The following is a 26,167-nucleotide window of genomic DNA, read 5'->3' on the forward strand; positions in this document are numbered from 1 at the left end:
CCACACGAGGCTGAACTCACTACAGCTGGGTGTTTGAACTTTTTGGGATGTGTTCTTCTGCAGTTGTTTTTTTTTTTTTTTTTGCAAATGTGGAAGTGGTTTCCGTATATTTACACTGCTCATAAATTGCAAAACCAGGAGGTAAACAGAAGTCATAGCTTGTTTATGAGGCAGGATTTAATTTCGTAATTTTGTCCGTGTTTTTATTTCTTTACGTAAACTAATCCGATTGAAATGTCTGCAACTTTAGCAATGATTCGGTTAATCTGTGATTTATACAATAAGATTGACTTGTCTGTCTGTTTTATAGTATATTTTATAGTGTTTATAGTACTATCTTTATCGGTGGAACTGGGCTCAGATAGTGGCCGATACATTTGCACTTTTTAATGCAGAGAACATAAATTTCTGCTTACACCACATAAAAAAGAGATGAAGAAACAGCAGGGCGTTATTCCAGACTTCAGTTTTTTTTAATCCTTCATTGCACATTGAGTAGCAAATATAGCCGCAACACTACACAAGTCCAGACATGAATACTCATCAGCACTTCTTAAAAGGGGAAAAAGTGTGTACACAATCCACATATATTCGTTGTATCACTTCAATAACTACCTTGTGTTTTTTTTAAGACTATGTTTTAGCTACGTCAGTAACAATTCACTTCTTGAGATGCACAGCTTCTTCTTCTTCTTCTCCTTCTTCTTCTGGGTCTTTCTATCCTGATGGGTTCCATGTTTTCGTCCCGTTTGTAGAAGGAGCTGTCGGGCCACAAGAACATCGTTGGCTACCTGGACTCCACGATCAACGCGGTGTCGGACAGCGTGTGGGAGGTCCTGATCCTCATGGAGTACTGTAAAGGTGTGTAAATGCACACATGTTGTGAAACCTTCATCTATGATCCATTTATACTCAGTGAATTCAGATTCATTTGAAGTTTCTGTTTATAATGTCTGACTTGTGGTTTTTGTTTGGGTTAGTTGGGATTATTTTGGGGCAAATAAACTAAATGAAACTTTAAATTAAAGCAAAACTAAAGGAACTTTTTCCAACAAATTTGAGTTTTGTGTGTTTTCGGTCCTTGTTGCACACTGTAGTAATGATGGTGGATGATGTTTGGTCTTTATATCACATCACCACTTTTGGAAAGTCCAGCAATGCCTTAAAAAATAAAAAACAACTTCACTGCACATTGGATAATGAATAGATTTTGAATATATCTATATTTTACTGGGTTGTTGCTGCCTTTGTGTGGCCCCTCTATTGATCGTGGCAGCTCGCTGACTCAGCTTGAATTTTTGACAAGTTTACATGCAAACATCACTCTGATTACTGAGCATAACCAGATAGATGCAGCCTTTACATGGAGACATATTCAGTTAACTTGGGAACGGATTGAAACATTTATTCTCGTCGTGGCCGTCTGGTGGCAGCTGATAAATATTTTGCTTTCATTTTCTCTTATTGCCATCGATACATTTCAGCTAAAAGCAGAAGATACTGTCATTTACTCCAATGATACATGGTGATTACCCACATCTTAGATCTATTGATATGTATTTTGTAGATATTAAGTGTTCATCAGATTAGCTTGTTCTTCTTGGGCTTGTGAATGTCTGCATCCTGCAAACTATCCCAGTTGGAAAGTTTGCGAGGGGCAAAACATGCTGGTTGGTTTTTGTTTTTTTCCGATCCTGAACTGATGACCTGAGTCCTGAAACTCTATCTGTCCATCTCTCTCCCCCCCCCCCCCCCCCCCCCTGCAGCGGGTCAGGTGGTGAAACAGATGAACCAGAGGTTGAATGTGGGCTTCAGCGAGGCCGAGGTCCTCCACATCTTCTGTGACAGCTGCGAGGCCGTCGCCCGCCTGCATCAGTGCAAGACGCCCGTCATCCACCGAGACCTTAAGGTGAACTTTCCTCTATCCTCTGAACACCGTACTCTACTGGTTAGAGGATTTAGATTTCTCATTTTGTCAGACAAACGGTCCAAAACCAAAAGATATTAATCACAGAAAAGCACCAAATCCTTTTAGAAGCTAGAGTCGGAGAAGTTTTTTTCAGACCCTTTTAGCAACTTTATTTAAAAAAAAGAGAGAAAAAAAAGACACATTTAGTGACTTAATCAGAGCATCAGGGAAAAAGCGGGAAATGTATTTAAATATAGTCTATTATATTGTAATTTATTCCCATGCTGCTCAGAGTCATCACAGTTACCGGCTCCTCTGCCAACAGTGTGTTAACTTTGTATATATTATTTTATAGATAGATAGATAATAAATAGTTTACTCTTTAAGATAGACCAATATCAGGGCTGGGTCATGTATGTATGTATGTACAGTTGTGGTCAAAAGTTTACATACACTTGTAAAGAACATAATGTCATGGCTCTCTTGAGTTTCCAGTTATTTCTACAACTCTGATTTTTCTCTGATAGAGTGATTGGAACAGATACTTCTTTGTCACAAAAAACATTCATGAAGTTTGGTTCTTTCATGACTTTATTATGGGTTAACAGAAAAAGTGACAAAATCTGCTGGGTCAAAAATATACATACAGCAACATGAATTAGCAATTTTGGTGACTTAGAAAGTTGTGTCAATGAAATGAGCTTCATAGCATGGCCTCTTAACTTTTTGTGAGTGATTATGAGTGACTACAACTGGTGACTTCTCTGAGGCCATTTAAATAGGGCTCATTGGATACAAACGGCCACAAACGCTACAATGGGAAAGTCAAAGGAGCTCAGCATGGATCTGAAAAAGCGAATCATTGACTTGAACAAGTCAGGAAAGTCACTTGGAGCCATTTCAAAGCAGCTGCAGGTCCCAAGAGCAACAGTGCAAACAATTGTTTGTAAGTATAAAGTGCATGGCACTGTTTTGTCACTGCCACGATCAGGAAGAAAATGCAAGCTATCACCTGCTGCTGAGAGAAAATTGGTCAGGAGGGTGAAGAGTCAACCGAGAACCACCAAAAAGCAGATCTGCCAAGAATTAGAAGCTGCTGGAACACAGGTGTCAGTGTCCACAGTCAAGCGTGTTTTGCATCTCCATGGACTGAGAGGCTGCCGTGCAAGAAGGAAGCCCTTGCTCCAAAAGCGGCACCTTAAGGCTCGACTGAAGTTTGCTGCTGATCACATGGACGAAGATAAGACCTTCTGGAGGAAAGTTCTGTGGTCAGACGGAACAAAAATCGAGCTGTTTGGCCACAATGCCCAGCAATATGTTTGGAGGAGAAAAGGTGAGGCCTTTAACCCCAAGAACACCATGCCTACCGTCAAGCACGGTGGTGGTGGTAGTATTATGCTGTGGGGCTGTTTTGATGCCAATGGAACTGGTGCTTTACAGAGAGTAAATGGGATAATGAAGAAGGAGGATTACCTTCAAATTCTTCAAGATAACCTAAAATCATCAGCCCGAAGGTTGGGTCTTGGACGCAGTTGGGTGTTCCAACAGGACAATGACCCCAAACACACATCAAAAGTGGTAATGGAATGGCTAAATCAGGCTAGAATTAGGGTTTTAGAATGGCCTTCCCAAAGTCCTGACTTAAATCCCATTGAGAACATGTGGACAATGCTGAAGAAACAAGTCCATGTCAGAAAGCCATCAAATTTAACTGAACTGCACCAATTCTGTCAAGAGGAGTGGTCAAAGATTCAACGAGAAGCTTGCCAGAAGCTTGTGGATGGCTACCAAAAGCGCCTAATTGAAGTGAAAATGGCCAAGGGACATGTAACCAAATATTAGCACTGCTGTATGTATATTTTTGACCCAGCAGATTTGATCACTTTTTCTGTTAACCCATAATAAAGTCATGAAAGAACCAAACTTCATGAATGTTTTTTGTGTCAAAGAAGTATCTGTTCCAATCACTCTATCAGAGAAAAATCAGAGTTGTAGAAATAACGGGGAAACTCAAGAGAGCCATGACATTATGTTCTTATGTTCTAAGTGTATGTAAACTTTTGACCACAACTGTATGTATTATGTATATATGCAGTATAGTATGTTTTGTATGTTCTCGTATGAACATACAATTGAATTTTCCATTAAAGAAAAGTTTAAAAAAATGTTCTCATCTAGTGACTAATGGACTAATTGTTTAGGAGCTAACTCTAACCCTTGACAAAACAATCACCAGTAATCACGACTTCCTTAAAGTTCCTCGAGGAAGACATTAAACCCCAACCTGCTGACTTCCTTTGAGTTCCTCCGGCCCAAAAAAAGAAACGCTAACCATGTGATACAATGCTAATAGGTTGTTCTTGTTGATTGTGGTTTGTACCAGTTCAGGTTCCGTAATTCGAACCAAGACGTCAAACTTTATTACTCCTTTCAACCTTGACAAATGCAGAGCTTACCAGATCCCCTTCTTCTGTTCTTACCTTTCACAATAAAAGCCCCAGGCATATAATATGCACATGCGAGTATTCAGTAGTTTTGTGTCATTTATTCATCAAGCCCTCTGTGTGTAAAGGCCTTAACTCAGTCTTCAGAACAGATTTTTTTAAATCAAAGGTGGCTGTGAGCCAGATCTGCCCTCATCTCGCTGATGCTTGGGGGGTGGGGGGGTGGAGAGTTCCCACCCTGGATCGAGTCCTCCTCGTTGCCTCCTTCAGTGGGCCGCTGTACTCTGTCCAGTTGGACGAGCCTCTAAACAGAGCGGTCCCTTCAGCCTCACAGTACCAGTCCTCTGTTCGCTGTCTGTGTCTATCTGTTCAGCCTACACGGCTTACGTAACATCACAGGAGACACAAAAGACCGAGGAGGCCCAGTCACGCATCGCCAGGGGAAGTGAGAGTGCAGAAAATAAATATATAAATAAATAAAAAAAGGGCCCCTTAACCCTGAGCTGTCAACAGTATTGAGACACTGTGTTGCTTTCGTGAGCTCAGCGTTTCCTACGACAGTCTTTCTTTGGTCTCTCCTGCAGATGTCTTTCTGGGTTTGACATTTTTTACATCTTATAATCTTGTTGCTCTTTCAGTCAGTTTCCTCTTTTTGTTTTCAGTCTGTCGCTTCCTCTTTTCTTTTGCTCCTCGTTTCCCATCTTTTTTTCCTCCTCCTGCCTTCATTTCTCTTCTAGCATCTACTCGATCATCCCTCACACCTTTTACTTTGTGGATCCACAGAACATCACCGTCTGCTCCAACTAATGCCTCAAGGTTGTCACAACATGGATTGTCGGGTTGGAAATTTTCCTACAGCAACAAGATAGATTAATGAGAGAATACGAGCAATTTAGAGAACTTTCCTTTCCAACATCCATGCAAACATCACACAGAGAAAATGACAAATACCAGCATGATAATACTGCTGTTTTCATGTCGTAACTCGGGATTGAAGTCTCTGCTGTTGCCCTAAAAGTATTATCTAAAAAACCGAGACCTGACACTCATTTGATAACATGCAAATGAGACACACATCTGTTTTTTAGACAGACTTGTTAGAAAATGTTCCTTCTCTCTATCGGGCCACAGAGCAGCTGTGATGAGACTCCTGTGGCCGAGTTACTGCCATGAAGGCTTGTCTCCTTCCTCCATTAATTCAGTTTAGTTAGAGGTTTGTGAGTTTTTACAGGCGACTTCATCCACTAATTGTCTTCCATGGCCATTATGATGTAACTGTGGATTAACTTTGGCATGATTGTGCGTTTGTTCGTCTGTTTGTCACAAACTTCTTTCGGAGTCACAGCTGATGTGATTTTGATGGGAGGATGTGTCTCCATCACACCCAAATTATACAGGAAGCAGATCGTCCGTATGGAAGGAGCTGTTTGGTCTTTGTGAACATAAATAAACATAAACATAAATAAATAGCAGCGGCAACTGAAATACTGAAAGCTCCTCTTTTGTTTTAATAGATACCGTTTCCTTTGTGTATTTCTGAAGATGTACATTACAATTTGACACTTATGTTTAATTAAAGTTACAGTGAAGAACTTTTAATTGGTAATCAAACGGTCTCGGTTTAAAGGGACTCCGGTGTTTGGAAACGCTTCCACTTTAGTCCACAGGGATTTCGAAAACCAACACAAACTGAAAGTTCCTTGTAATAACTAAGTAGTACAACTTTAGGAATACAGTGACAGAGGAAATAGCACAAACGATGACTCTGAGCAGGTTTAAGATGTTAAATATGAACCTCAAACACAGTAATATGAAAGCAAAAACTGCGGTTGTAACATTTTTATAATGGCAGAAGCTTTTACTTTCCTTTCTTGCATCTTACACTAACGTGTTTGCGTCTTCTGCTGAGTTATTTTGCTTTTGTTTCCTTTTATGTGCTTCACGTTACACTGCAAATGCAGATAAAAAGTTCTGTTATTAGGTCATCTGTGACACTACGTTGACTTTCCATTGGTGACTTTCCTCGTGGTCTTTTCTTTTGTTCATTAAGAAGTATAAAACTTCTGTCTGTTCCTCTCACCAGGTTGAGAACATCCTGCTGAACGACCAGGGAAACTACGTGCTGTGTGACTTCGGCAGCTCCACTCACAAGATTCTGCTGCCGCACAAAGACGGAGTGACCGCCGTGGAGGACGAGATTAAGAAGTGAGTGTTCTTCATCAGTGGAAGACGAGTTCTGCATGTCGCTCAATACAGTGGTTGATAAAAAAAACCTAATACACCTGCCACTTCTATCTGGCTGCTGCAACAACATTATACTTGTTAAAGTGGCGTGTAAAACCATTGCAATTAAAGCCTTGTAGTTTTAAATGAAGTTCCCAGTTCTCCTCAGTTCGTTTAAGGTCCCTCCAAACACAGATCTGTACTAGCATACACTCGATGACGCTGCATTGGGAAGCGGTAAATGTGGCGACCCTGTGTGGGTTTGTAGTGTGCCGTGTACAGTTGTAGTATCTGTTGTCTGTTTGTGTTTCAAATCACAGCAGCTCTGGCCTGTTAACTTTCCCACATTTACAGCTGCAATAAAGTGCCACGTGTGTTGCTTATCAGCAGTATATACGACCGCGCGTAAACTCTTCCTCCGTCGTGAAGCCGGTCAAACAGAAACCATCGGCCCTCTGAACTCTGGTGACTCAGACAGGCTTTATAGTTTCATAACTCCGCTGGGTTTATGCCAAAAACAACCAGCTGCTTTGGTTATCATCAGAATGACTGAATAGGAAACAAAACAAAGTGTTTGGCTCTCTGAAAGAACGAAGGAACCTTTCCTGCAAGATTCTGTTTGTTTTGTCCCATGTGTCACTAAACAGAAGCATCAAAATAAAGTGAGCTCAACAGTGGTGAAACAAATACTCTTTAAGTAAAAGTAGCAATACCAAAATGTTAAAATACTCCATTACACGGAAAAGTCCAGCAAAACTATAGAAGTAGTCGCAAAATATACTAAAAGTATCACGTTTTTATTCGGCTCAAATTACTTCCTTTTAATGTTAATTCTAAATCAATCTTTTTTTCTTTCTTTGTGCTGCAGTTCTTGTATTATTATTATTTGAATGCTGTTGCTGAGCAGTTTAATCTTTACCAAATTATCATGCTTTGAATTTGTCAGATGTTTTGTATATAAAATAATAGACTTACAAGAAACATAAAATCACATTTGTTTATCTTAATAATAATAATAATAATAATAATAATAATAATAATAATAACAATACATTTTTTGATTCCTTCCCACCTTTGGTGCTCAGTCGTTTGACCTTTGACCTGCCACTGACTGCCTCCTGTTTGTGTCTCAGGTACACGACTCTTTCATATCGAGCACCAGAGATGATTAACCTGTACGCAGGGACACCCATCACCACTAAGGCTGATATATGGGTAAGGGCCGTGTGTGTGTGTGTGTGTGTGTGTGTGTGTGTGTGTGTGTGTGTGTACAGTGTGTGTGTGTTTTATGCACCCTGCAGGGCTGGTTTGTCCCGGGTGTGACTCTGCCCCAACAGGTTCTCTCTCTCTCTCTCTCTCTCTCTCTCTCTCTCTCTCTCTCTCTCTCTCTCTCTCTCTCTCTCTCTCTCTCTCTCTCTCTCTCTCTCTCTCTCTCTCTGTGTCTGTCTGTCTGTCTGTCTGTCTGTCTGTCTGTCTGTCTGTCTCTTTTCTCTGTTTCTTTCTCTCTCTCTCTGCGTGTCTGTCTGTCTCCCCCCCCCCCCCCCCTTCCTGGCTCGCTCCGGGCTGTTTGCCTCCACCAGCTCTCCAACAGTGTTTTTCTCTCATAAAACATTGCGCGACATCATTCTCACACTACACCATTTATCATGTAAAAAAACCCTGTAATTTTAGTCAGATTTTCATCTTTCCGACAGCCCTTGAACACATCATGTGTGACAAACGCATGTCTACATGTCTCATTTAAAACCTCTCCCCCAAATAAATCTTTTGCTTTGACCAGATACTGTAAATACATTAAATTCTGCGCTGTTCAGCGCAACTAGGAAGCTACGATTGACTCGCCTGAGACCAACAGTCATGGTGCAAAAAATCTGTGAAACTTTGACTGAATTCCAGGCTGCTGAACACAGAGCAGAGAGGAGAGGCTGTAAAAATGTTAATAGTTCAATATGTGTAGCTATGAAACTAATCAAAAATGATATCGTCCCGTTCTAAAATGATCAAAACAGGATCTGGATTTATCTGAAACATGTCAAAGTCCATATAATGAGCAGTTGATTAATCTTTTAGTCAACGGACAAATATTTACTCTTATTAGATTTCGTGGTGCCACTGTGCAGAAGTCTGACCACTTCCTCCCGTCTTACTTTGCTCGTCTCTGTTTTTCATTGGATTAAATAACCTTTTGATTCCAGACAAGTTGATCCACTAACACACTAAATGTTTGCTTTGCTTGTCTTTTTAAAATATTTATTTAGATATCATATATATGACCTGAATAGTCAGAAGCTTTAATCAGGCCTCTGGTTGTAGGAACTTCTGTGGGACGTAGAAGAACAACAACACCACCTTCCTGCGGACTACCCCCTGCGTTCTCACTTCCTGTTCTATGTTTAGCCATGTGTTTGCAAAAAACGCTACCGTTTTATACATCCTGTCTCACGTGCAATAATCCATGCATTCTGGGAGTTTGTCAGAGGATACGCTGTTTGACTCAGATTAGGAGTTTAGTATCAGACTGGATTAGCTATCCGTCTTCAGATGGAGAGAAAAACAACCATCCCCTGAACACTGTGGCTAATTCCAAAGTCTCTTTCATCTCTAAACTGCATCATCAACAACAAGATGCCGGAGCCAAATATAGCCAACTGAATATATGATTTGGGAGCAGAGCACTTTAGCGTGTGGATTTGTTTGGACAGCCATATTGCCAGGGGAGCAGACTCCGGGTCTGTTGTTTTTGAGCCACCGACATAAGGAACATTAATTCTGTGATAAGCAGTCCTGTAGCTCAGTGGGGGGAGGAAGACAACAACAGGGTTAGGGCTTCACTCCCCTGCTGGGAGGGACTGCACTTTACATGTTTAAAGGGATAGTTTGGATTGTTTAGAAGTGTTTGTGCGAGGTGGTACTTCATAGTCGGTGTATTACTACAGTATATGGAGTACAGGAGAACCAGCACGAGAGTAATGTACTGCTGTGGTTGTATTTTAGACAAATAAAAGAATCTATATCGGTTTAAGTGAACACTATATTTAGAATATTCTCTTTACCTTTCTGACGGGAACTGAAGCAGTTATCTATGATCTCTTCAAAGACACCAGACTCCATTCACAAAACACAGAACACAGGAGCTGCTGGTCTAACTCCATAGCTAACCATAGCTGCATATATACAATGATTTAAGTGAAATTAAGAGACAAAACACACAATAAACAAAGTGAAAGTTGAGGTTGACTGGCAGCATTATTATTATTATTATTATTATAGGTATTGCAATGATATTGTTTTTGTGGATTCTTTCAGCCACAATAATCATGTAGTGGAAATCTGATATTGAGGTTTGGCTTTTTTTATTCAGAACAAAAATGATTTGATAATGCTGAGAGAAATAGTGTAACCAAACAAAGTATAGGTGGAGTACGGTACGCTTAGGTATCATGTTGGTACCTGCATTAAATGAGCGTTCAGGTGTTCTTAAAGGCTGTTTTCTGTTGTTTCTTCACAGGCTCTTGGATGCTTGTTGTACAAGCTGTGTTTCTTCGCACTTCCGTTTGGGGAGAGTCAAGTTGCCATATGTGATGGAACCTTTATCGTTCCAGATAACTCCAAATTCTCCTTCAAGCTGCACTGTTTAATCAGTAAGTCTGAGACCTAACATGGATTCATGATGTCTGAATGTTTTATTCTAATACCTCAGAATCACTTCATATCTCTATTTAGGGAAACACTTTTATTCCTCTTTTTTGGGAGTTATGTACACCTCTCTTGAAAAGTTAACATGTACAAAATAAATAATATATGAATGTCTAAAAAAAGAGTAGGCATGGTCCTACCCTTCTCTAGCTCTTTAATATTATTTTCTTTAGAAATGGATTTTTATCACATATACACATAAATAATCAACTTAATATAAAATATAAAATATATATATATATATATATACACATTCATATATATATATATATATATATATATATATATATATATATATAAACACCGAAAGTTCATGTTTATAATTGTCATTAACTAGATTGTAATTTCTCCCATAATCTTTTTGTGTTCTGTGTTTATTAAACAACGTTTAACAAGTGACTGAGTTCCCTTTCTGCTGTGTTCACCCACAGACCAACAAGTTTAGTGTTATCTACACAACTTCAGCCAGTTTGAACCAGTTTACTCACTTCCAGCCTCAACTTATTCCACTTTCCTAAATGCATCCTGGCAGTGTGCAGCTTCCCCTTTTTTTAAAATTTGATTATCTGACCAACAGCTCCACTAAGTGGCCAAAGAGAGAAGATGCACATCAGCCACAATAAGTGACTAAAATAACCTCTCTTGTCTTGTTCCAGGATATATGCTCGAACCAGAGCTGGAGAAGAGACCCGACATTTACCAAGTGTCCTACTTTGCCTTCAAATTAGCTGGAAAAGACTGTCCAGTGCCAAATCTCTTCGTAAGTCACCGGAATGAAGCGATCAACGTGGGTTTAGCATTTGCAGCTATTTGCGTATTGACATGATTCATAATAATTTCTGTTTTCCAGAACTCTCCCATCCCTACGTCGCTTCCAGAGCCTCTAACTGCTAGTGAGGTCGCTGCTCAGAAAAGCATGACGAAAGCCAGGTAATGATGTTATTTTAGTTTTTTATTAGACATTTGGATGGCACACACTACAAACCCTGCTGTACATGCACCACATGTTGAGGCTCATGATTCATTACTATAACAACAACAACTTCTGACTCCTCCCCTGCAGGATAACGGACGATGTCGGCCCGACGGAAACCTCAATAGCTCCCAGACAGAGGCCAAAAGCAGCGAACAGTAACGTGCTGCCCCTCGCCAACACCGTCACCCCCGTCAAGATGACCGTGCCTTCAGCACCCGTCAGCAACGGCCAGAAAGGTTTGTTTTAACATGAACAATATTGATATTTAATATCTATAGATGTTTCCATTATCTTGAGGGTATGTTTTTATCTCTATATCAAAAATGTTTACATACGTTTCCACCAAGAAGTTCTTGGTCATTTTAGTCCCGGGACTACTTTTTAAGAAAGTTTCCTTTAGCCAACTCTTGTTCTAGAGACCTGGAGCTGCTGCTGGTCGCAGGGTAAACTCACTCTGCAGCCTGCAGTTCGGTGTGTCCGCCCGTTTTCATAAAAAAAAAAAAACATGGTGGAAAAAGAAAAACCTTGGTTTTGTGTCACTACGACAACGTTTAAAGCTGCTTAGTATTTACTGATGCTCATTGGATGTAATGACTGAATCGCAGAGGAGGAAAATTACACTAAGAGCATCTGTCTCCACATTAATCATCGTTATTTATTGAGTTTTCTGATTTATTTATTTGTCTTTTAGAATGTAACCGTCTTGAAATTTTTTGTCGTCACCACCTCGTCTCCCTCTTTTCTCTACCCATCCACTCAGCTCCCACCCCCGGCTCTGGGCCTCCATCCATGCAGCCGCAGCCCGGCAGTCAGCAGCACCGAGTCCTGCAGCAGCTACAGCCTGGTGACCTGCGTCTCCAGCAGCTACAACAACAACAACAACAACAACAACAGCAACATCACCACCACCACCAACAACAGCAACAGCAACAAGCACTGCAGCAACATCATGCAAACGCGCAGCAACTTCAATACCTCCAGGTACTTTTAGCACACTGACATCTGGAACCGTCACTTAAGAGGAAGACCCAATACAGACACGTTTCTGCAAAGTCTGTGAGGGTTTTAAGGCCGTCAAATACATAAGTGTATGAAGGCTCTCTGTCAGACATTTTGAATCCTTCATGAACACTTTCAGTAAGTCTGCATTTTTCCTGAGTTTGCATGAGGGAATTACCCAAAATTCATAGCGTTGTGACATTAAACACAGGTTTACCAGGGGAGGCCAGAGGCTTTTTCCCAATTTTTTGGACATTAAGGACATTAAGGAGTTAAGATTGTTGATAAAAACACATAAAATCAGAGGAATGTAAGCAGAGACGATCTTACACAGTTGGTTTACTCATCAACCATTTATTTTTCTTATTAAAAAATGTATTTGTATAGCACATTTCATTCAGACCTGGGGTTCTGGCAGGAGCCTCTTTGGTTATTAACAAGTATGAAAACTAAATCATTGATATCAATAAAAGTATTAATATCAATTGGATTATCAACATATATTGATAGATAACGGGGCTCCACCCGGGGATCAGGGACCAGTAACTGAACTGTAGAGAGTCTCAAAATGTCAATATTCAAAACATTCAGAGTGAGCAGTGAAGGTTTGACTCTGAACACAGGCCACATATCCAGCTATTATTACAACACATATATGCACAAAATAATCACAGAAACTGATCCTTAAAATATATATAAAATGTATTTACTTAACAAGATTAATTAAAACCAATAATATAAATCAACAAACATCTGTTATGTCACTTTAAGCATACTATTTAAAAGTATCGACTTGCCTCCTGTTGCTGCCCCTTTGGGCCAGGACGTAGTTTCGACTAAAATAAAATAAATAGACATTTAAATAGTGATTTTATCAGTGAGCTATTTTTCGCGTCTCAAAAGCTCTGATTTGTGCGCGCCAAGTTACAAAAATTCAGAAGTGCACGAACAAGCGGCGCGACCACTTGGCGGAGCCCTCGAGCTCGACATGTGGGCCATGATTTAGAGGGGATATTGGGATTGGGCCTGAATGTTTTTAATCACCTGTACTACCTTCTTCAGTACCAACAGGCTGTGCAGCAGTCCCTCCAGTTTCAGCAGCAGCTTCAGCAACGGCAGCAGCAGCAGCAGCAGCAACAGCAGCAACAGCAGCAGCAGCAACAGCAGCAACATCAAGCTCTCCTCCAGCAGCAGCATCAGCAAGCTTTTCTCCAGCAGCAGCAGCAGCTGATGATGCAGCCGCTTTACCAGCAGCAGGTCGCTCAGGCTCAAGCCCAGGCTCAGGCTCAGGCTCAAGCCCAGGCTCAGGCTCAGTACGCAGCCATGGTGAGTTCTGTCAGACATCTGAACCAAAAGCTGCAAAACCTTCAATCTGATTTGCCGTGGACATCCATCAAATCAAATTTACTTTTGTTTGTGTTTTAAAGCACATTTTCAGGATGCTTCCAACTCTAAAAGAATCATGACGGAATTTCAGAGCAGAAGATTTCAGTCCAAAACGGCAATAAATAGTTTGAGCAAATGACAGCGAAACACATGGAGACACAGCGTGAAGTAACACGGAGCTGAGTATTTCATTTAATGTCAGAACGGCCCTAAAAATTGCTCTCTCTGTTCCAAACACTGGCAGTCGAGTCGCTTCTCCGTCTGTGCCAAGCAGCATTGGAAGCAGACGCTCAAAAAAAACTTCCTACTGACTCCGTCCAAATATTCAGAAAACTAGTATTTACGCAGATACTGAATCAAACACACAAACACAGGTCCTCCAAATGCGCTCTGCTAGGGCGGCGCAATTTTTAGTCCGTTTCCCACCATCTGTTTTTATTTCAGAGGCAATCTGGTCGGAGCGAAGCATCCACGAGGGGATCGAACAGAGGGTGAAACCGAGCAGTTTCCCCTCCGCGTTTCATCCTGACATATGAAGCGGTTCACATGCAGGGGAAGAGAGCACCTCTCAGCTAAATTAGTCTTCTTATTCCCAAGATACCTGTGGAGTGTTCAGACGCAGCGTTTTCCTTTCGCGATCTCAGACCGGCTCCTCGTTGTGAAGAGGGAGCTTTGCTAAGTGGCTGACAGATCAACTTTAATGTGTGCAGGACTTTAAAAAGCGCAGCAGTGCAGAAGTGCTTTCCACTTATGGTTTGTTAAGAAAACATGGAGGAAAAATAGGAGGTAGAGGATGGAGCAGCAATGCAAAATTAAGATTTAAAGAAATAATGGAAACGTGAACCATATTAAAAAGGTTCTTTGAGTTGTAAGAGTTAGTTCAAATGGGTTATTGTGACTTCAGATATTTGAGTATAAGAAAGATTAAAAATATGGTCAAAATAAACAAAATTAATGTTTGCTATGCGGCTTTAAAGATTGTTCAGCCAGTGTCTGAGGGGATCCTGAGTTCACTTGTTCAGTTTTTTTTGTCCGACGTGCTGTTTGACTCTCACTCCTTCACCCCCCCCCTCTCTCCACCGTGTCCCCAGCTTTTACCAAAATCCAGAGCTAGTTTTTCTAACAACATTTCATCATCTCGTTGCCGTCATTGTGTGCCATGAAATCAAAAGGTCCGTCCCTCATTCCCTCCCCCCCCCCTTCTTCTCCCTCTCTTCCTTCCCTAACAGCTGCACCAGTACCAACAGGCTTTTGTCCAGCAGCAACAGCAACAGCAGCAGCAGCAACATCATCAACACCCTCAACAGCATCATCATCAACAGCAGTATCATCCCGCTCAGCAGCCTCTCCCCTACATGCCCTCCCCTCTTGAGTTCCAGATCCCACTGGGTTCCTACAACGCCACCACTCCCACTGCCAGAACTGGAGCTGGAGCTGGGCAGATGGGCGGACCATCGCCTGTGGATCCCTCATACAATAACCCCAGGTAAGGTCCCCTGAACTCATCATATTGTCAGACATGTATGTCTCACTATATATTGAAGAACATTTTTGCTTTTATTTGACAGAGATCAGTATAGAAATGGGGGGGAGACATGCAACAAAGGCCCCAAAGCTGGAATTGAACCTATGATGCAATTGTCCAGTTTTTAGTAAATAACAGCCTCACTGCTCCGTCGTCATTGTAACGGTAACGTGTGAATCCTACGTCACCGGTCGTCTCTGCTCTCCTGTCTCCACAGTAGAAACCCTCTGCTCTCCGACGGCATCACGCCGCCCTCTCACAGCGCGCTCAGTCACCCCCCCGACATGTCGCGCTGGAACCCTTTCGGAGAGGACAACTTCTCCAAGCTGACCGAGGAGGAGCTGATCGACCGGGAGTTTGACATGCTGAGAGCAAGCAAGTGACCCCGGCAATTTGTATCTCATGATTGTTCATTTTTATGTATATTTTTGCTTTAACCTTCTGAACCCAAAAGCAGTGTATGGCCGTGTTTTTTGCTCTCACCTTCTACTCTCTGTACTTCCTCCACACAGATAAACCCGTGGAGAGAACAGCCAGCGTGGAAACGGACCGACCGCAGCCGGCTGCCTCCACCGCCAAACCCCTGCTACCGGAGGACCTGTTCGGCTCGGCCCCCTTTGTGTCTAGCGCAGGCAAGTCTTAGAGGAGTCTCTGCAGAGAGGACCCAACACTGTGGAGCCACCTGCGCCCCTCCCCCCCCAATCGACCCTATCTGCCCCCCCTCCTGTTCCCACAGTGGAGCATTAAAAACCAATGACCAGTTAGATTAGTTCTCCTGCTGTCAGTATAAAGCATGAGGAGAAGGTGAGTTAGAGGCTAAGTTGGTGGTAAAAGCACTTTCTTAATTCATTGCAATCATCTCTTGCCTTCTAAAACTAAGGCTTGGTGGTCATCATTCCTAACAAACCTTTTTATGCAAGTCAGCTGGTCGGAAGTGTTTTGAGCAAGGCACTAACTCTGCCAAGGGATGGGGGTTACAGTCCCCGTCTGGATCTAATGGCTTGAACAAGGTACTAACACATAGGATACACATAATAATACTAGCTCATATGCGTAAGATTACAATTCTTTTTCTTCTTTTCAGTGCGTAGAAATCTTCCAACACAGCTGCATAGCGTTGCAATTTGACCGTAGAGACACATGGCTGGTACTGAGTAGGGCTGAGTGATGTTAAACATACACAACTACATTCATTATTGGGTACATTTGTCTCTTTGGAAACCCTGAGAGGTAATGAGAAGAAAAGCCATAATCTGGTGATCCATGTTTTAATCTGTTTATAATTTAAGAAGGTGAAAAGAAAGGTTTTCTTTCTAGGTTCCTTAAATTTTTAATCAGGAATTTGTTTTGTTTTTCTTGCAAAGGTCATTTTTCAGATAACTTTATTTTGTCATCTGCTAAAACAAATGTTTTTTGCACCTCGAGTATTTATTGTTGTAATACTCACGTTGGCCACAAGAGGCTGAAGTGAACTACTACTCCACGTTCAAAATAGGATTCGACATGTTTCCTTAACGCCAGATTAGCGCCAATATAAAATACATTTCTAGCCAAAAGAACACATTATATGAAGCTTGTTTTCAACGTTCATGGAGGAGTTACAACTCACCCGGAACATGAATGCTTTTCACCGTTTGAAACACAGATTAGTGTGCACTTCAGCCTCTTGTGGTCAAAGTGAGTATAACAAACTCGAAAATGATTGTGACAACTTTTTTCTTTCACCGGTTCTTGAGTCATAAACACGAGAGAGTAAAACGATTTCATTAGAAAGTGAATCACATGATATTTTTACAGCTTGTTAAACAAATTGAACACACAGGCCAGCTCATTAAAAACCACAGATTTGGACAAATGTCATGAAGCATAAGTGAACTATTTGACATCAGAACATATTAGAGACCCATGCGGAGCGAATACAGATGCAGTCCAGTTGCACTTCTTTTAATGAAGTTCTTTATTAGTTCTTAACTCTTTTGTTTTACTCGCGTCTTACAGATGTGGAACGGTTTGATTCTTTGTTTTGTTTTTCACTTTCATTCCAAAGAAAAAGGTTTATTATTGGCTGCAGCTTTTGGAAGCAGATTTATCCTTTTAAAGTAGACATGACATCGTTAAACCTTTTTGCAGATGCTCTGGTTGTACAAACAGGCGTGTTATTTTATTAATGTTGAGTGAAGGATCTTAAGGAAAAGACATCGTCGTGTGTTTCCTCCAAACTGTTAAACTCGTCCGTCTCTTTTAATGCTTGTTCAGTAGATTTAAAGTCCTAAATCATTCTGTAAAAAAACCTCACTTTTAAATACTAATTCAGCCCAAACATCACTCAGCTCTGGTACTAATAAACTCCAATTTGGGGGTGTTAAAAAAAGACACTTGAACTTCTCAAAGTTGCGGCTCTTTGCCGTTCGTTTACACCAAAACACCATCGACCCTCTTCGGCCATTAAAACTGCAACGACTAGTCACAGAAAGCTAAATATGTTTTTGTTTCTAATCGTCGGGACGAAGCCTCAAATGTTCCGGCATAACCGGAGCTCTTTTACTTTGGAGGCCGATGTTAATGCTCATAAACACCACCTGATTAATTAGTCCTCATTTGGCTCAACTGACCAGTAGAGTTGTAGAGGTTCCACGTTTATTAAGTCGGCGGCAGCAATAAGCTCCTGTGCCTCTGTGCTCTTCCTGCTCCTTCAATGTGAATTGGTTTTGATAGTTGGTTTTGAAAACACTGTTTGTAACTCGGACCATATTTCATGATAAACGCTGAAACACGTAGAGATTTTCTTTTGTTTTTCTACAGTGAATTCATCTCTTGTGTCCTTAAACCTGCTTCACGCAACAGTTTAGAGTAGAACAAGATAACGATGCAATATAACCCCCTAAGCACTTGAATGTAGGTGTGGAAATATTTGATCGTCTTTTACGCGTTACTTCATGGATATTAACATCTATTTGAGTTGAAATTGGAAAACCAAAATAAATAAAAAACCAAACCGATTGAAGGGACTTTACAGGCTGGAATGAGAAAAGTCACATTTTTGATCAGCCTGTTATCTTCCTGTGTTCGTCCCGTCACTGTGTGTCAGCTGTTGGTTTTTTTAGGTCGCAGGTGATTCTTTAAAATATCTTTTGTGCAAACACACCGCTGGCAACGAGCATAAATCAGTCAGCTTTTTATTTTTAGTGTTTGATCAGCTGTTTTTACTTCCATTAATAACTCATTTCTCAGAGACGGATCTGCTTTTGTCTTTAAAATACTGAAGAATTCTTCACAATGTGAGATTTCAAACTCCTCCGTATGAAAATTGACAGTTTTGAGAGAAATGTGGTGAAACCTTCGGATCTAAGAAAATGATTTTTGACCCTCAGACAGCTGATTTAGAGATTTGGTGACCAAAGACGCAGCGTGTCCATTGTCTTTACTGCTACCAACCAATCAGAATACAACGCAACATACACTGGCTGATGCGACATTATAAGTGCCAAAAATGTGCCAGCACCACGGTAAATGTTTTCTAAAAACGCTCGAGTTACTTCCCTCTGATCAGAACCATCTCACAGTGAGACGTACAGTGAACCTGTGAGACGTCTGCAGACGTTCCTCCTATCACTGAAGTTAGGTTGCTGGTGGTGTGACTGCACTTTTTAATTCAACTCCTCTTTCATTGCAAATATAGTTTTTTTAAGTCGTTTGGTTTCCATTTCTAGATACAAAGTGCCTTCAAGTGGCAGTTTTATTTACCTGACGACCACGCTGACGGAACTTTTCTTCTTTGTTTTTTTGTTTTTTTTTGTCTCTGAACATTTAAATTCTTCAGATAAATGTAATCAGAGGAACAAAGCAGCAGCTCTGTTTTCCTCACTTACCAAAGTTTGGACTTTACATCCATCTGGTAGGTAAATGAAGTTATTCTGCCCCGATGTTTCTGTGTCTTTGTGTCTCAGTGACTAATGTTTGACGTTGTGTTGTATATTCTATAAACTCAGCTAAACACACTGCAGCGTCAGTCAGCGTACGTCCTCTTAAAGTGTTCGTTTCTGTCCCGACCGACTCAGATCGTTAATATAAGAGTCTGACAACAACCCTGCAGAGAAATGAAACCTTTCTCTTTACCGTTACATTAATCCGGTCCGTCTGTTCACTCTGAGAAGTCTCTGACCTCACATCCACAAAATCATCTCAACATTCAGCCACGACATTAACAGTCTTTTTATACAACACTAAGCGACGCTGTCTGTCCCCCAACACAACAAACTCTGACAACACCGACGCTCCTCTCTCCAACTCTCTCACGTTTCCACCGTTTGTCTTCAGACAACAAGTCACATGACTCAACAACAGACGGAAAAGTAAAGAAGAAGTTTGTATTTCTCTGTTGGGTTCTTTATAATGTTGCCAGACACCAAAAATAAGCACCTGAGCGATGACATCACAGGGTTCTCCCTCAATACTGGACCAACTTAAAGAGCACCATTAGTCCCTTAGACACAAAAACATGGAGCAATGGTCTGAGGTTTTATCTTTAATGTGACTTTAAATGAATCAACAATTGACTCGACGTTGTGCTCTGAACCGTGTGTTCTCTCCTCTGTTCTGTTCAACTGTCTGACGGCACATTCAGGAGTGTAAATGTAAATATTGTTGTGTTGAAAGGAAATGCTTGATGAGAGCGTGCTGATGATATCCTTCAAAATGGTGAACATTTGTTTTATTGTTTTAAATCCATACAATCCTAAAGGGCTGTATGTTTGTGAAAGGCTCGCTGTGCTGCTGTTACTCCGCCTTTTAGAGAGCAGCAAGTGACTCGTCTCCGTCACCAATCATACCCAACATGTTAAACTAGAGCTCATGTGTTCAGCTGAAGGTAAGTTTCAGAGAACGGTTCATGTTTCACATCACTGCCTGCTTTCATCGGGACTTTTTGTGTTTGGGGGGGGGGGGGTAAAAGAAAACCTGTTGCTTCTGTTCACTTTTATATTTTTTTTATTTTAATTTTCTTTGTTTGTATTTGTCATTCCGTAAGACAGCCATACTCAGAAACATCTTGTTCATGTGTACTGGTGGATGGATCTCTAGTGTGGATAAGGGACGACCAGAGCCATTAACTGCACTTTAATGTTCTTTTTTTTATCATTTTTTAATCCCAGGGTTTTATGGGATGAACAGGCAAACAGACGTTGAATAATGTTGTTTTATATATCTATCATTTTTCTTTTTTTTACATCTGCAAGTTTTCTGTGCTTTTATCCTCTCTGTCTTCGGGGGTTTGGTTCCCCTTTTGTCAGCTTTACATCCTGCTAGAAACCCCACGAGATCACTACATTCTGTTAATTTGAATTCATCCTCGTTAGAAGAAGAGAAAGAGCCACGACTCTTCAGTTTTTAGTTCTTCTCTATCGGCTGCTCTCCTGCCGAAAGATTCAACCTGTAGATCAATAAGTTGTCTTCTACATATCTTTGTTTCTGCAACAGACTATGTAAAGAAAGAAAAAGGTCCTGTATCATACTGTGAGTGTGAATGTATTTCTTTATAGAATGTAACTGATAAATAAAAAAAAACATTCAAAATCAAAATTCCCTTTGGTTCCTTTTTATTTTTAAATAGGTCTTTAGAATCTAAAGTTTAGAGTCTCTCCACCACTACACTGTGTGCAAGATGTTCCTGTTAACATGGCTGTCTTTGTTTAGCTCTCTGTCGTCCAATCAAAACTAATCAATCAGCAGGGCGGTGACGGTTACACCTGTTTTCATTTTACTTCCTCCGAAGACGTTTCAAAACGGGTCAAGTTTCAGGTTTCAAGACTAAATGATCCTCTAACTGTACACGTCATTATGTCTTCTGTCTGTCGTGTTGTTACGTGATGTTGTCACGTCATTTAATTTAATAACACATGAGCAGTTATTAAAGATGGCTCATTCACAATGTCTGTTTAAAACAGCCAAGAAATCCCAAATTCATACTTGCATAATAATAATAATGCTAATATGGTTAACAAACTTATTTGATTGTTTTTGGTTAGAAATGGATCCTCTGATCATGAATTTATCTTTGATATTTTAATCTGTTTCAAACCTTAACTGACAAAATGATTCAGTTTGTTAAAGTCTAGAACAACGAACCGTCTCAACCACTTCACATAAACAGCAGCTTTATTAAAGTGATTTCACACTGGGGTCATTTATATTTAGGAGTTATTTTTGGAGCGTTTGAACTTCCATTAACTCCTCTAATAAACACGAATCCTCCTCTGTGTTGAAGTGAACAAATCAACCTAAATTCAAATGTTGCTATGTGATTTTCCTCTGTGTGTCGTTAGAATAAAACCATAGAAATTAGATTATTTTGTCAGTTCCAGTGGTAAAAATTAAAGTGGACGGCAGTGAATTCCAGCCACAGTGTCATGTAATTAAGGACACAACTAATCTTGAACTATCTTTACAATGTTTATAATAAATTAAATAAGCTCCCAGAGACATCAAAGCTTCACGTTTTAACATCTTCAGATGTTTAATTGTACCATTTTATGGTGATTTCACACAAAAGACAGAAAAAATGAAGGCGATGTTCATGATTCATTTTTTGCTTAACAGTTAACTAATTCCGTTTTTAAAATGTTAAAGATGTTTCTGAGAGCTGAACGTGATTACAAGTTCTAATCTGGGAGCAGTTTGTGGTGGAGTGAACAGTTACAGAGAGTTTCCTGCATTAATATGTTTTATTGTTACATTTTATTATCTTTTATTGCTGCCTTTCATTTTATCAACAACAAAAGCATTTTTTTTTTTGGCCAATCTGTCATCACGTCCTGCCAGTTTGGACGGCTGAAGACGAGGAGAGGTTTCCATCCTCGTGTTCACAGCGGGGGGTCCTCTCGCTGCTTTCTAATATAGAGCTTCCACTAATAGGGAACAATGAATTGGCTCATTGTATATGAGCACCATTTATCTTCAATATAATTGGAGACTATCCACCCGCTAATTAGACTAATCTCTAAATTGTCATTATGCAAATCTCTTGGAAATAAATTTACACGAGGCACTTTTGTTCCAGCAAATGCCAACTTACGCATAAGAATTTATAGAAATATGCAGAAAGATTAGTAATTTGCAAGACAAAGCTTTATTTATTTATTTAAAGTCTAAAATGACGTTACTGGCAGCTTGAATCTTTTCACCAAGAGATTTAAATCTGAAAGCAATTTTGTGAGTCTTGAAAAAGCTTTGCGTCTCATTTCTTCCTCCTGTAAGCTGCTCTGATCACCAGAGGGTCAGAGCAGCTTTCAGACCATATTGAGTTTCAGGATTTCTCCTTCGCTGCTCCTTCTGCTTCAATATCGGACAAACTGTTCGGATTTGGACTTGTCCTGATTTCTGTAATGCAACAGAGGCGCTCTCAGGAAAGGAAAACTTGTACCATTGGTTTGTGGACTACGGTTATAAAGATTGGAATTCGGCCTTTTGGCCATCTTAGTTTTTTCAACAGGAAGTTACCATATTTGGAATGAGGAGGAGTGACATAGAGACTCCTGTCAATCACCGTGTAGCCCCGCACCTAAAGCATACCCTGCTTTATGGTCTGTTTGACTGTAAATGGACCATAATGTACTAAATGAACATCATGCTGTATTGAAGAAGACTTGAAACTAGAGATTGAGACCATAAACTCATGTTTACAATGTTTACTGAGGTAATAAATCAAGAGAGAAGTAGAGTCATTTTCTCATAGACTTCTATACAACCAGAGGAGTCGCCCCCTGATGGACACTAGAGAGAATGCAGCTTTAAGACAGTTTATAGCCCCGGAGGTTGCCATCTAGTCTGGAATCAAGACTCTCCTTCTGTCACAAAATATCTGGAATGGTTAAAACTTGAAATGCACATTACGGAGACTGTTGCATCTTTAACGCTTGCATTTGTGTCTTGTTTCAGGTACCGATGAGATGAAGACTGAGCCGACCAATGAGGAAGTCAGCGTTCTTGCTCTTGACTCAACCACTGCAGAGAGTCTAGAGCTGGTGGAGCTGGTGCCGGCAGCCAAGGAGCACAAACCAGGGCGAAAGACCAATTGCAGACCCGGCGAAGAGTCCGACAGTGACTTTGAGTCCGACCCTCCTTCGCCAAAGAGCAGCGAGGACGAAGAGGCGGAGGAGGAAGAAGCGCTAAACAGCGAGCACGGTGAAGACACCGAGCCGGAGAATATAGGACAGAGGCCTCTGCTGATGGACTCTGAGGAAGAGGGCGAGGAGGATGAGGACAAGCACAGCTCGGACTCGGACTACGACCCCAGCAGGGTCAAGAACCGCTTGAGGAAAGCTCCGGCTGCTAAAGCAGCCCCGGCCGCCGCTAGAGGGAGTCCTCAGGAGGATTCTGCCATGACTCTGATCACCCCTCCAGAGTCGCCCAGCGGCGTGAGAGCTGCTCCAGCTGAGGACTCTGTGGATGTCTTTGGCGCCGTTCCCTTCGTCGGAGGGACATCGCCCGTCGGGCCTTCAGTAAGCTCGGACATCTTCGCCAAAGCGCCTTTCAGGCAAGTCAGCCAAGAGCAGCGAGCCGCGGACGACTTCGACGTTTTTACCAAAGCGCCATTCAACCGGAACCTCTCCAAGTCGGGCAAGAGCGGCAGCGATGTTCCCATGGGCCAAACGCCACCCGTGTCCCCCGAGGGCATCGACGTTTTTGGCTTCTCCCCCTTCCAGCCGGGACCCGACGAGCCGCCTCCCACCACCTCTAGAAGCGCGGAGGACATCTTCCAGCCGTCCTTCGAGGAATCGGCCAGCCCGCAGCAACAGAGGCTGAAGCAGCGCAGCCTCCAGAGGCTGTCGTCGCGCCAGAGGAAAACCAAGCAGGAGGCCACGGCCGGCGGCAGCAACGGCAAACGCCACCACGGCACGCCGACCAGTGGGCGCAAGACCGGCAAGCCGACCTACCGCACGCCGGAGCGGGTACGCAGACACAAGAAGGTCGGCCGGAGAGACTCGCAGAGCAGCAACGAGTTCCTCAGCACCTCGGACTCGAAGGAGAACATCAGCGTTGATATAACCATGGCTGAAGGGAAAGACAAAGGAGCTTCTCTGCCGGTGGACGAGGCCCTTTTAGACCCGTTCGGAGCCAAGCCTTTCCAACCTCCGGACGGCAGCCGGCACAGCCAGTATCAAGGACTCACTGAAAGCAAAAGCGACTTGGGCACGGCCAACGGCAAGTCCTGGTCGGGCTCCCTTCACGGTGCTCTCGGGGACGGCAGCATGGATGATTTCGGGGCGGTGCCCTTCACAGAAATGGTCGTCCACAGCGAACCTGAGCTGGAGGAGCCGCCCTCACAGCCGCTGGACCTGGACCCGTTCGGTGCTGCACCTTTTCCCACCAAGCAGTGACTTTTCCTTGCAGTCTTCCCTCTCCTGCCAGTTGCGGTTAAATTGCAGAAATTGTGTTTCTGGGGGCTTGGGAACACCTTCAACCAATCGACAGAACCTAACCCCAAACGCTTCTTCTTTTTGAATAACAAAAACCTAAATCCTGTGGAGTGTGAGTGACGTTTCCACATATCGTTCAGCTGTACCTGTGTGCTGAGAAAGCCTTTTATGCTGCATCTTAACGCTTGAAAAGACGTTTGAACCGGATCGGAAATCGCTGCAAAAAAGCTCTTTATGGCTTTGCCTTCTGATCTACCAATATGTTTGTTATTTCTTTTTTTAAGCACCACGAAGCCTTACCTGAGCTAGGCTCCCCCTTTGCTGCACAGTACCTCGAAAACCACAACACGGTTGGCTCGCGTTGGAATCGTTCGGGGGTTGTCCTTAACCACTTTTTTTTAATCCTTTGTCTATGCATACTTTCACCGTAGTCTTTTAAGCAGCCAAACGTGGCTGTGGTTTGTGTTGCGTTACACTTTGAATACTACAAGGGATCGAATTTTATTGTACTTCCTTCAAAAGTTGGGTCAGGTTTAAATTTAGGCTCCTAACTGTTTTCTTGTATTTCCTAGCAGTAAACTTCTGTTAATTCTTTATTTTATTAAGTTATAAAACTCTACACATTCTGTTAGAAATAACAATGCAAAGCCACATTTAGATCGCTCGTCTTCGACCCCTTCAAAAACTCACAAGCCGTACTGCAACCTTTCTCAGCAATGTTAACGCTCCTAACAGTAAATATTACATTTTTAGGATGATTTATGCTGACGAATAAATGGGACCTGTGCGATCAGTTAAATGGAAACGCCTGACAGGTGTTCCATCAAATGTAAGGGAAAAGACCAAAACCAACATTGTGTTAGTCCGTCGCTGAAAACTTTCTGTCTGTGGCTCTCAGCTCCACACCCATTGGTTCCTAGAGTCAAGAGGCTGTAGCTTAATTTAGCATTAAGATAGGGGTCAATGGCTAACCTCACTCTCAATACATTTGCAAAAAGGTTTCTTTTCACAAATATGTCAAAACTATTCCTTTGAAAACATGTCAAAAATATATAGTTTCTCTTTTAAAATAGGTTCAGTAATTTACTAAAACATCTGGTCTCTAGTTTTTAATCAAACAAGCTAGTGCATTTGTTGGGGGATTATTTTCAGCGGCGGATTAATCCACATTTGGTCCAAATACACTAGAAAGTAAGATAAGATATCAGGCCTCGGTTACACTCGTAGGATCAGTTGGTTTTGGTCTTTTCGTGTTATTTGTTAACGCTGCAGGATGTGATTTGGCATAGTCATAAAAGGGAACTAAAATCCAAGACCGGCGGAGTGATCTGTCAAGCGTAATCAGGTAATTTGTAATCATGAACTACTTTCTGTGTGTTCTCCACATCGACGGCCTTAAGCACTGCATTTACCTTCACAACCAGTCGTTTGAATTAAACCTGCAGGTTGTTTTCACCATTTCATACAACTACTTTACATCTTTTGTTTTTGATTTTCTTTCCACATGGGTAAATGTGATATTGTATTTATCCTGCTATACTGCTGTTTGATGCAATAAAAAACAAAACAAAGAGTCATCTCAGTAGTGGGATTTGA

The 26,167-nt window shown here is 41.6% G+C and overlaps 1 protein-coding gene across 4 annotated transcripts in view; it reads left to right on the forward strand.

Annotated features, from left to right (window-relative positions):
* Positions 1 to 26,148, forward strand: part of bmp2k (BMP2 inducible kinase) — a 47,573-nt gene extending 21,425 nt beyond the window's left edge. For 3 of the 4 annotated variants that reach the window (XM_068721027.1, XM_068721028.1, XM_068721029.1), the window contains 14 exons: positions 756 to 861; positions 1,767 to 1,909; positions 6,437 to 6,558; positions 7,710 to 7,791; positions 10,085 to 10,217; positions 10,929 to 11,032; positions 11,123 to 11,202; positions 11,336 to 11,484; positions 12,009 to 12,229; positions 13,310 to 13,573; positions 14,863 to 15,119; positions 15,376 to 15,533; positions 15,671 to 15,790; positions 23,091 to 26,148. In XM_068721027.1, coding sequence (XP_068577128.1) covers positions 756 to 861; positions 1,767 to 1,909; positions 6,437 to 6,558; positions 7,710 to 7,791; positions 10,085 to 10,217; positions 10,929 to 11,032; positions 11,123 to 11,202; positions 11,336 to 11,484; positions 12,009 to 12,229; positions 13,310 to 13,573; positions 14,863 to 15,119; positions 15,376 to 15,533; positions 15,671 to 15,790; positions 23,091 to 24,532 — 3,381 coding nt within the window. In that variant the 3' untranslated portion in view covers positions 24,533 to 26,148. The remainder of the gene's footprint in view (positions 1 to 755; positions 862 to 1,766; positions 1,910 to 6,436; positions 6,559 to 7,709; positions 7,792 to 10,084; positions 10,218 to 10,928; positions 11,033 to 11,122; positions 11,203 to 11,335; positions 11,485 to 12,008; positions 12,230 to 13,309; positions 13,574 to 14,862; positions 15,120 to 15,375; positions 15,534 to 15,670; positions 15,791 to 23,090) is intronic. The other variant, XM_068721030.1, reaches the window with a different exon arrangement.
* The last annotated feature ends 19 nt before the right edge of the window (positions 26,149 to 26,167 follow it).

Source organism: Cebidichthys violaceus, unplaced genomic scaffold, assembly GCF_023349555.1.
Source record: "Cebidichthys violaceus isolate CVI_PGR_0920_01 unplaced genomic scaffold, fCebVio1.0.p SCAF_26, whole genome shotgun sequence".
NCBI classification, from domain to species: domain Eukaryota; kingdom Metazoa; phylum Chordata; class Actinopteri; order Perciformes; family Stichaeidae; genus Cebidichthys; species Cebidichthys violaceus.